The 12,455-nt window shown below is 41.9% G+C and overlaps 1 protein-coding gene across 1 annotated transcript in view; it reads right to left on the bottom strand.

Annotated features, from left to right (window-relative positions):
- Window positions 1–8,645, bottom strand: part of LOC115438928 (protein FAM160A1-like) — an 18,403-nt gene extending 9,758 nt beyond the window's left edge. The window contains exons 1-4 of the mRNA XM_030162818.1: window positions 8,505–8,645; window positions 7,797–8,373; window positions 5,378–5,556; window positions 4,449–4,569 (exon numbers count right to left, since the gene is read on the bottom strand). Coding sequence (XP_030018678.1) covers window positions 4,449–4,569; window positions 5,378–5,556; window positions 7,797–8,373; window positions 8,505–8,513 — 886 coding nt within the window. The 5' untranslated portion in view covers window positions 8,514–8,645. The remainder of the gene's footprint in view (window positions 1–4,448; window positions 4,570–5,377; window positions 5,557–7,796; window positions 8,374–8,504) is intronic.
- Window positions 8,646–12,455: the final 3,810 nt, after the last annotated feature.

Here is a 12,455-nt window from a genome sequence, read left to right as displayed (position 1 = left end):
ACCAAAGGGTCCAATCTGACCCACAGGATGAATTTACAAAGTGCAGAAGATATTCACAGTCAAGGACGTCAAACTGTAAAATAACAGCAGAAGAACCGAGAAGTAATGACTGCAAATGTTCTTCTGGTTTCATGTGAATAAAATAATCTGACATCATGTCTATAAATAATGGCAACACCATTTTTTTCTCTTTGATTTACTGCAAAGAACATTAAATTCTGATCTCCATTATTAATAAAATGTCAATAACCTGAACAAATATGAACAACCTGGATTGTCTAAAACACAGGTGTCAAACATGTGGTCCAGGGGCCAAATCCGACCCGCCAAAGGATCCAATCTGGATTTATGAAATACAAAAATTCCACTGAAGATATGAACAATGGAGGACGTCCAAATGATTTTACTTCAGATTCCACATACAGACCAGTCAGATGTCCAGTAGGTCAGAACCAGTAAAATACGATTATATTAAACCTAGAAATAATGAAAACAGACAAATTTATCTGTTTTAGTGTACAAAAAAAAAGAAGTAAAATTACATGAAAATGTTTATATTCAAAAACTGTTATTTTACCAAAACTAAACTAACATAAAACTAAACTATAATGAAAAATCCAAAACTACTGGAACCTTGGTGTGGACGTAGCCTAAAAGAGTCGACCTCAATGGGACTGGTGGAATCATTAGTTCTGTCGCATTTAGATTATTCTTCAATCGTTTGGTCAAACACAGAAATAAATCTAAATAAACTTCAAATTGTGCAAAATAAAGCAGCTCCAACAGTCCTAAACTGTCCATATAGAACAAGCACCAGACACTCACACCTGTCCGGCCTGGTTCCATGGAAAAGACAGACTTACATACTCTTTACTTACATTTATTAGAAAATAGGGCTGGGCAAGTTAACACGTTATTACCGCGTTAACGCATTTGTTAAATAACGCCGACAATTTTTTAAAAATCTCCCGTTAATGCCGCTCTGCCTTTCAAGCAAGTCTTAGTTCATTTATACATACAAACTCTTATTTTGAAACTCATGCTTTTATTTTGGCGCTCCACACGCACCAAGCACCGGTGCTGGCGTAGCTGAGAGGAGAAAAGAGCGAACTTTACCAGTAATGCTGAATCAAACTGTGTGGAACTCCTGCAGTTCAACGCCTGTATGTGTCAATCATTCTGTTGTTTGCTAAATAATTTCACATGCAAACGATGCTAACTTGAATGGGAAAATCCATAGACACGCTAACAATTAGCATTTACAGATTAATTGAAGATTTACAACGTTTTATCCAACAACAAAGGTTCACATCAGAGATATTTGATACTATTCATTCTGACAACAACTGAACAGAAAATACTCACAGGCAAACGTTTACCTGTCCGTACAAACAGAGTGACAGAAACGTGTCTGTTAGTTCCTTCTTATGTCTGAACTGACTACGGGAACACCGCAAGGACAAAACATACGTTAGTGACACTTATTCCCACCACTAGAGGGCCCCCTTTGTTTACTTTGAACAACTGAACATCACATATTATTGTTCTTATTAGTATTAGTACTGATTAGTGGGACTAAGACTCCTGTCAATCACTCACAAGTGTAAATAAACATGTGTGGACATAAACATGTGTAACAGTAGCGGTCTGTTCCATGGACATTTTCATTTAAATGTCTTCAGATGGTGGGGGGGAGAAGGACACAGGTGTTTGGAAGCACTGACATGTGCAGTTATTTTAATCACTGCAGTACTTCAGTCTGAAATATCACTGAAAGGAAATACACACTGTTGATGCCAGCAACACTCCCCCCCCCCAGTATAACTATGCGATTAATCATGATTAATCACAGAAATCCACGCGATTAATCGCAATTAAAAATTTTAATCGCTGCCCAGAACTATTAGAAATATCCTGAATCCAAAAACAGCTGAACTTCTTCACAGTAAACAGACTTTCTTCAGTGCCGTCCATCAATATTCCACACACCAGTCAGAGGACAGACGTTCCTGTTCCTGCCTGGAGGACCAACCAAATACAGGGGAGTGTGCAGTCTAGGACAGTGGAGGCATGGAACACACTGGAATACAAGTTGGAATGTCAGAAATTCAAGCAGTTAGTTTTTTTCTAAAAGGCTGAGAATTTTCATATTTACCCAAGAATAACTGAGCTACTGCACATCCTGTAGTGACGTCATCCAGACGGTTTGGTTTTCTTCTGTTTGTTGTGGAGCTGTTTTTGTGTTTTGTTTCTGTTTTTTGGTTTATTTATTTATTCTTTTTTTTCTGTTGTTGTTGTTAGTATTATTATTGTTATTGTAATTGTGTTGTATTGTGTGCTGTTGTTGAATTTTAGTTTTTGTGTTGAGTGTGTGTACGTCCTGTTTGGTGAGTGAGTTGTGGGAAATTGTGGTGCTCTGTTTTTCTGTTGGTAATGACCCCAGGAAGAGGAGCTGCTGTGGTGTGCAGCAGCGAATGAACAACTAATAAACTAAACTAAACTAAACTAAAACAAACCAAACTAAACTAAAACAAACCAAACTAAACTAAACTACAACTAAACTAAGCTAAACTAAACTAAAACAAACCAAACTAAACTACAACTAAACTAAGCTAAGCTAAACTAAACTAAACTACAACTAAACTAAACTTAACTAAACCAAACCAAACTAAACTAAACTACAACTAAACTAAACTTAACTAAACCAAACCAAACTAAACTAAACTACAACTAAACTAAGCTAAGCTAAGCTAAACTAAACTACAACTAAACTAAACTAGACTAAACCAAACTAAACTACAACTAAACTAAACTATACTAAACTAAACGAAACCAAACCAAACTAAACTAAACTACAACTAAACTAAGCTAAGCTAAACTAAACTAAACTACAACTAAACTAAACTAGACTAAACCAAACTAAACTACACTAAACTATACTAAATCAAACCAAACTAAACTAAACTAAACTACAACTAAACTAAACCAAACTAAACTACAACTAAACTAAACTAAACTACAACTAAACTAAGCTAAGCTAAGCTAAACTAAACTACAACTAAACTAAAGTAAACTACAACTAAACTAAACTACAACAAAGCTAAGCTAAACTAAACTACAACTAAACTAAACTACAACTAAGCTAAGCTAAACTAAACTAAACTACAACTAAGCTAAACTAAACTACAACTAAGCTAAGCTAAACTAAACTAAACTACAACTAAACTAAACTACAACTAAGCTAAGCTAAACTAAACTACAACTAAGCTAAACTAAACTAAACTACAACTAAGCTAAGCTAAGCTAAACTAAACTAAACCAAAACTAAACTAAACTAAATTAAATTAAACTAAACTAAACTGAGCTTGGATCATCCCACACAAATCACAGCTGTTGACACAGATATGAGTACACACACACACGAGTACACACACACACACACGAGTACACACACGAGTACACACGCACACACACACACAAGAGTACACACACACACATGAGTACACACACACACACGAGTACACACACACACGAATACACACACACACGAGTACACACACACACGAGTACACACACGAGTACACACGCACACGAGTACACACACACACACACGAGTACACACGCACACGAGTACACACACACACACGAGTACACACACACGAGTACACACACACACAAGAGTACACACACACACATGAGTACACACACACACGAGTACACACACACATGAGTACACACACACACGAGTACACACACACACACGAGTACACACACACGAGTACACACACACACACACGAGTACTCACACACACATGAGTACACACACACGAGTACACACACACACACACACGAGTACACACACACACACGAGTACACACACACACACACACACGAGTACACACACACACACACACACGAGTACACACACACACACACATGAGTACACACACACGAGTACACACACACACACACACGAGTACACACACACACACGAGTACACACACACACACACACACACGAGTACACACACACACACACACACGAGTACACACACACACACGAGTACACACACACACACACAAGTACACACACACACGAGTACACACACACACGAGTACACACACACACACACACGAGTACACACACACGAGTACACACACACACACGAGTACACACACACACACACACGAGTACACACACACACGAGTACACACACACACATGAGTACACACACACACACACACGAGTACACACACACACGAGTACACACACACACATGAGTACACACACACACGAGTACACACACATACACACACACGAGTACACACACACACGAGTACACACACACACACATGAGTACACACACACACACACACACACACACACACACATGAGTACACACACACACACACACACGAGTACACACACGAGTACACACACAGACTAACCTCGGATCTTGCTGTCCTGGTCTTTCTCCAGCAGAAACCTCCAGGCCTGAGTGAGCAGAGCAGGATAATCTGGTCTGGACGACACACAGCGCTCAATCTGACCACGCACCGACACCAGCACCTACACACACACACACACACACACACACACACACACACACACACACACACGTAAATAAACACCATCCAGATGGCTGTGTGTGTGTATGTGTGTGTGTGTGTGTGTGTGTGTGTGTGTGTATGTGTGTGTGTGTGTGTGTGTGTGTGTGTGTGTGTGTTACCTGGTAGAGGGTGCGTATGTGGGGCTGCTCCACAGTGTGTGTGTGTGTGTGTGTGTGTGTGTGTGTGTGTGTGTTACCTGGTAGAGGGTGCGTATGTGGGGCTGCTCCACAGTGTGTGTGTGTGCGTGTGTGTGTGTGTGTGTGTGTGTAGGTGTGTGTGTGTGTGTGTTACCTGGTAGAGGGTGCGTATGTGGGGCTGCTCCACAGTGTGTGTGTGTGTGTGTGTGTGTGTGTGTGTGTGTGTGTTACCTGGTAGAGGGTGCGTATGTGGGGCTGCTCCACAGTGTGTGTGTGTGTGTGTGTGTGTGTGTGTGTGTGTAGGTGTGTGTGTTACCTGGTAGAGGGTGCGTATGTGGGGCTGCTCCACAGTGTGTGTGTGTGTGTGTGTGTGTGTGTGTGTGTGTGTGTGTGTGTGTGTGTGTGTGTGTAGGTGTGTGTGTTACCTGGTAGAGGGTGCGTATGTGGGGCTGCTCCACAGTGTGTGTGTGTGTGTGTGTGTGTGTGTGTTACCTGGTAGAGGGTGCGTATGTGGGGCTGCTCCACAGTGTGTGTGTGTGTGTGTGTGTGTGTGTTACCTGGTAGAGGGTGCGTATGTGGGGCTGCTCCACAGTGTGTGTGTGTGTGTGTGTGTGTGTGTGTGTGTGTTACCTGGTAGAGGGTGCGTATGTGGGGCTGCTCCACAGTGTGTGTGCTCAGTAGGAAGGATCGCAGCAGAGGTTGCGGGTACGAAGCCAGCTGGGCGAGGATGCCCGTCACCAGGAGGTTCACGGCGATGGAGTTTTCCAGAAGGTTCTCCAGCCGGGACAGCAGGACGCTGATGAACGGACCTGAGGATTCCAGGGATCCAACAGGTGAGTGTTAAAAGTGTGTGAGTGACAGATGAGTCCAAGTCCAGGATGGAGCACAGCACAATGAACTGATGCATTCAACCACAACATACTAAAAGGTTTTTTGTGCCGACTTAAGAATGGATTTTTCTCCACATGGAACCTGTCCTTAGTGAACTATAACTGACTCCTATATTATCCTCTGCATTTTGCAGTCCGCTCAAATCATGTATTTAATTTACTGATTACGTACATCTTCATACAGATAGATACATTATTATTATTATTATTATTACCTTATTTACATGTACTGATAGCATTAGTTGCACTACAGTATTAGTTGTTTTTGCTCAGTGTAGTGGAGGCTTCTGTCACTGGGACTGTTCAGGTCTTTGAGGGTTCAGTAGTTTTCTTTATAAAGTCATAATCATTTTACTACAACACTTCAAGCTTTCTTTCACACATGCATTCAACCTCTTGTATTCAAACCCTGTAAAAGGTAAATAAAACCCATATTCAAAAAAACATTTTAAAAACAATGCATATAAAAAAAGTAAAGTAGTCGTCTCTAAATCTACTTTGACTTGAATTTCAAGATACAAGATCATTCAGTTTGAGTAACAGGGAAGAAACCAAGGTTCAAATAGTTTTGGATTTTTCATTCTAGTTTAGTTTTATTTAGTTTGGACTTTTTTTTCTCTAATTCAGTTCGTTTTGATTTGTTTTTAGAGCAGGTTTGATAGTTACCTCCACCAAGGAGGTTATGGTTTTGTCGGCGTTGGTTTGTCTGTCTGTCTGTGTGTGAGAGAACTCCAAAAGTTCTGGATGGATTTGGATGAAAAATTTCAGTAAATGTTGATACTGGCACAAGGAAGAAATGATTACATTTAGGTGGTGACGGGGGGGCACTGATCTGCCTTGGTGGAGGTCTGTGCTCTCCGAGTGCTTCTAGTTTTTATTAGTTTTCATTTTCTTCTAAAGGCTTATTTGTAGATCAGTTGTAGTTCAGTTGTAGTTCAGTTGTAGTTTAGTTTAGTTTAGTTGTAGTTTAGTTGTAGTTTAGTTGTAGTTTAGTTGTAGTTCAGTTGTAGTTTAGTTGTAGTTTAGTTGTAGTTCAGTTGTAGTTCAGTTGTAGTTTAGTTGTAGTTTAGTTGTAGTTTAGTTGTAGTTCAGTTGTAGTTTAGCTGTAGTTTAGCTGTAGTTCAGTTGTAGTTCAGTTGTAGTTCAGTTGTAGTTCAGTGGTAGTTTAGTTGTAGTTCAGTTGTAGTTCAGTTGTAGTTCAGTGGTAGTTTAGTGGTAGTTCAGTTGTAGTTCAGTTGTAGTTCAGTTGTAGTTCAGTGGTAGTTTAGTTGTAGTTCAGTTGTAGTTCAGTTGTAGTTCAGTTGTAGTTCAGTTGTAGTTTAGCTGTAGTTCAGTTGTAGTTCAGTTGTAGTTCAGTTGTAGTTTAGTTGTAGTTTAGTTGTAGTTCAGTTGTAGTTCAGTGGTAGTTTAGTTGTAGTTCAGTTGTAGTTCAGTTGTAGTTCAGTGGTAGTTTAGTTGTAGTTCAGTTGTAGTTTAGTTGTAGTTCAGTTGTAGTTCAGTTGTAGTTCAGTTGTAGTTCAGTGGTAGTTCAGTTGTAGTTCAGTTGTAGTTCAGTTGTAGTTCAGTTGTAGTTCAGTGGTCTCTTTTCTCTTCTTCTCTGTGCTCCTATTCAAATCAATCCCAGACAGGACTCTGCTGCTTTAGTCTCCATGTTTCCAGGTAGAGTGGGGACCAGAAGACGACTGGAAACCACAGTGAACACAAGTGACGGAGCAAAAAGTGTCGTATGGAGACAGCACAGAAAATTGCTAGAGCGAAATAAATCGCTTGCGTATCAACCCGACGTTGATGAAAACCGTTATCCGTTTTAGTTAGTTTTGTAAACACACAATACAGTTTCAGTTAGTTATGATTTTCTTTTAATTACAGTTTTTATTTATTTCAGTTAATGAAAATGTTTACTCAATTCTAGTTTTCATCATTTCGTTAGTTTTCGGTAACAATAACAACCTTGGTAGAAACACAGTCCTGATACAAACACAGCATCCAGGAAAAGTGCCGTCTTTCAGGACCAAATGTGCTGAAGGTTTCCACTTTTATCACAGGACGCTAAAGCTACATCAGAAGAGTGGAAATCAGGACTCACAGTTTTTAATGGGATACTCTTTTGTCCTCATGCATGTATGTGTAAGTGCTGCATGAGTGTCAGAAGCACACACCTGTGAAGGGGACTCCACACCTGGTGCTCCCTTTCATCCCACACCTCGGCCTTCTCTCCTCTTCAACCTCCGCTTCTTCTTCCTCCATCACCTCCTCCTCCTCCTCCTCCTCTCCGTCATCCCAGGTGGAGGTGGACGTAAACCCTTCGTCCTCTTCCTCCAGCCTTCGTCTCAGAGCCCACACTCTCCTCCTAAAGGTGCCCATGTCATCTGTGATGTCATCACAGTCAGGCTCCACCCCTAAAGACAACATGAGCTCCTGGTACTGGGACAGGAAGCCGTCATCTGTGGTGACCGTGATACCAGGTAGATGTGAGGGCGTGTCTGTGTTCAGGTCATGTGACTCTGAATCTGAGTGTCCGTTGGTTAAAGCGGGTAACGGCGGCGTCGGACGTGGTGTGTAGTGTGTTACTGTGTGTGTGTGATCCGGTGTGTCCTTCTGAAACACAGGCTCCTCCTCCAAACGTTCATCAATGGTGTGATTCTGCACCGTGAACCCGTTGGTGAGAAGGTGAAGACCCCTGTGCTCGTTCATTTTCTCCTCCCCTCCCTCCTCCTTCCTCCTCTCTCCATCCTCCCCTCCCTCCTCCTTCCTCCTCTCTCCATCCTCCCCTCCCTCCTCCTTCCTCCTCTCTCCATCCTCCCCTCCCTCCTCCTTCCTCCTCTCTCCATCCTTCCCTCCTTCCTCCCTCCTCCTCTCTCCATCCTTCCCTCCATCCTCGCTCCTCCTCCTCATGGACATAATACTGTTCACCGTCTCCATCACCGTCCTCCCTGTCGTCGTCAGCATCGTCGTTAATGTCATGGCCGTCGCCGTTGTCGCCCGCCGGTCATTTGTGACGCTTTCGCGAGCCCGTCGACTGGCGGCCATCGTCCTCTCCATCATGGCCGCCTTTGTGTCTTTCTGGGCGACCAGATCATAAACCAGAACATCATCCTGAAACTCGGACTCCTCTACGTATGAGCCGTGCACCAGTTTAGTGGCGGTGCGTCGCATCTCCTGGATGTGTCGAGGAGGAAGAGGAGGAGGAGGAGGGGCCGGCGTTGGGCTCACGCCACGTTCGAATCCCACGGTGCCGTTTGGGAGAGCCCCAGGGTCGTCGTCTCCAAAGATATCATCCCACTCCAGCTCCAGGGCGGAACTGGAGCGTCCGGCCTGGTTGCCCGTGGAGACGGTGTCTATGGAGGAAGGGGTGGGGGAAAGGGCCGCAGGAGGAGGGGTGACGGCCAGGGAGCAGATGGAGTCCCTGTTGAGCCGTCGGACATGGTCTTCCTCATCTTCATCTCCTGGTACTGGGGGAGGATCAGTCCCATCATACGGAGCCGACCAAAACTGACACGCCCTGCGAACAAAATCAAACTGTAAGAACTAGAAATGTTCAACAACCTTCAGTACTGACCTTCAGATGCTTCTGCTTTCTTCTAGTATCGGTCTGCGACCACACTCCTCAACTGGATCAGTGACAAGTTAGTAATATAACTGCAATATACTCCACATAAATACTGGTTTAACTGCTGTTAATGTATTCAATGGTGTTTGCGATAAAAGCTCCTTCTTTTCCAATTAAAGGTTCAAGTTAAAGGAAGACTGATGCATTTTTCTGCATATTTTTCAACTTGCATTAAACCACTTCCCACAGATGTGCCAGAGTTACTCAAAGGGGGAAGTACAGTTTATATTGGACTGCAGGTTCATCTGCAACAGTAACTGAAAGACCATATGTATAAAAAAGGCAATATTACAAAATATCTACAGGCAAACCTATTTATCAATCTGTTTTTAGTCTTGTTCATTCACCCTGGTCATTTCATCTGTCCTTTCTTTCTTTCATCTTTTTCTTCTTCATCTTTAATCCATCAGTGGCTGACCCAGTAAAACGGTTCCACTACTGATTTTGGGTTCCTAAGGTCAGAAAAAGTAGATCTAAATGACAAAAAAGATTTTTGGGTGCTTCTTTTTCCCAAAATTAAATAATTATTAGTCAAAATACTTGCAAATACTTTTTTTTAAAGACTGAGTGGTTAAAGAAAAACTAGTGCGCTGACTCACAGGGATCCACAGGTTCTAGATGTGGTCGTTTTTATGCTGTTGTGTATTCATACATGCTGTACCGCATTTGTCCAGCAGTCACCGCCAAAGTGTTCTGGGTATAGCAACGAGATTGTAAGGCTGTTGTATTCCAGAATCACTAATATCTCTGAAAAACATTGGTCCTATCAACTTGCCATTTTCTCTAGTCTGATCCTTGATCAAAAATACATGAGTCTGCCAAACTGCAGCAGTCATAAACACACACACACACACACACAGAGGCCACTGGGCTTTTATAATATAGATATGACCAAGGCTCCTGTGGTCCAACAGCACACTTATAGACATTAATTGACATTCGTTTGACCTTTCAAGGTCACTGAAGATCAAAGGTCATGGCACTAAATGAAAGCCCATATGTGACTTCCTGTCCATTGCCATTAGTAATTATTAGGGTTGGGAATCTTAGTTGTCAAGCCGACACAATACGCATCTCGATACAACATTTCCGATCCGATATATTAAAAATATGTGTACAGCATCTCACGATACGATACGATTCACACCCAAATCACGATACAGAGCAATTAAGCACATTCTGATTGAACAAATTCATTCTGGTAAAAAAAATAAAATATGCAGTGGAATTCAATGAACTTGATTATTTATTTATCAAATAAGACCATGACTTTGTACAAAGTGTTTTTAGTTCAGTTTCAGAACATGTGCCTCACATCCAGTCAACTGAAAACGTTCAGACTTTGTTTCCAAGGTCATTTCTCTGTTTGTTTCTAACACTCAACTTCTTGCTCCCTCACTGAATCAGTTTGTAATGAACTGTATTTATAATGAACTGTATTTATAATGAACTGTATTTATAATGAACTGTATTTATAATGAACTGTATTTATAATGAACTGTATTTGTAATGAACTGTATTTGTAATGAACTGTATTTGTAATGAACTGTATTTGTAATGAACTGTATTTATAATGAACTGTATTTGTAATGAACTGTATTTGTAATGAACTGTATTTGTAATGAACTGTATTTGTAATGAACTGTATTTGTAATGAACTGTATTTGTAATGAACTGTATTTGTAATGAACTGTATTTGTAATGAAGGTAAAACAGAAAAAGGTTCTGTCACTTTAACAGACACCTGTACCAGGTATTCTGGGATGTACTGTTGGATCTGTATGACACTGTTTAAGGAAGTATCTGTGGTGTGTGCTGCAGTATTCAGTCCAGCTGATCTAGTAGAAGTACATGTTCATAAACCACGTGTTCTCCTTCTGTGTCTGTCACATACACATACACACAGTACAGGATTCATCTGCACATGCTCAGTCCGTCCACACAGCTCAGACTGTTGGTGTACAGTGTACACATCCATGAATCCGTGGTGCACGTTAACATGGGTCTGAAGGAAAGAAAAACTTGACCCAAATAAATAGTAACACTTTTAAATGCAAGTAAAAATATATTCTATTGAACGGATTGAATTTTATCGATACAAACATTCAAAAACCGATGCATCGTGACATCATTCCAAACTTTTCATTCACTCGCAGCTTCTCTAACGGTGCACTGGGATCGTGTACGCACGTGTCGGTGTATCGATGCATATCGGATAATCTTCCCATCCCTAGTAATTATATTAATATCTTCAACTGTTTTGAAGTTAGAGCACTTTGAAATTTGTCCCATTATAAAATAATGAGGATTTTTCAAATTTCAAAAATTCACAAAAATTTCAAAAATAAATATTTCCCAATTTTTTGAACAGACTTGGTAGTCCTTGCCCCAAGGTCCATCTGCTATGAATTTCAATGGATTCTGGCAGACGGTTTTGAAGAAGTTTCTTGAAAAATTGTTTACAGTCGACAGACGGACGATAGACGGACGACAGACAGACAACAACTGACACCAATAATCCATCAGACCCTCAGGCTGTTGGACTAAAAACTAAATTATACATCACAGACTACGTTCTACAGCTGCTACTTTTCACAGAAAAGGTGGTGCTTTCACACTCATCATCTGGTTGTAAGTTGCTCAGACACACTTGAAGTTGTGGCTGACCTGTGGGAGGTGCAGATGGCCTGGCGGGCGTCCCACAGGTAGTGGAGGTAGTTTACGTCCATCAGAAAGTCTGAGCCCCGACGGTAGGCGACGCTGTCCGACAGATCTGAAACACAGCTGACGTCAGTGAGCGGTCCATGGGTTTAGTGCTGCAGGTGGTGGTGGTCCGTGCACCCACCTGCTCCTTTAGGCCAGTGGATGTGCTCGGTGGGGAACAGCCAACGGTGGGCGTCGGCGGAGCACCAGGAGGGCGTGAGCCGCAGGAAGGAGGCGGCGCTGGAGGAGTACCAGTCTGTGTGGTTCAGAGAGGAGCGCTGGCCTGGACTCAGGTGGAAGCAGGGGATCAGATACCTGAGGACGCACACACACATCCTGTCAGACCCAGCATGCACCACTGCAGACCACGGAGTTCACTAGGGTGGTCCAACAGTCCTGATCAAAAATACAGTTTCAGATCACCTCAGTTCGAACCCTACATTAGGTTTATTCATTCAAAAGATGATTTAGGAAAAAATCTGGAAGAAAAAGCAGATGTTTTAGA

This window comes from Sphaeramia orbicularis, chromosome 18, assembly GCF_902148855.1.
Source record: "Sphaeramia orbicularis chromosome 18, fSphaOr1.1, whole genome shotgun sequence".
NCBI lineage: Eukaryota > Metazoa > Chordata > Actinopteri > Kurtiformes > Apogonidae > Sphaeramia > Sphaeramia orbicularis.
This window is presented reverse-complemented; position numbering and strand designations above follow the sequence as displayed.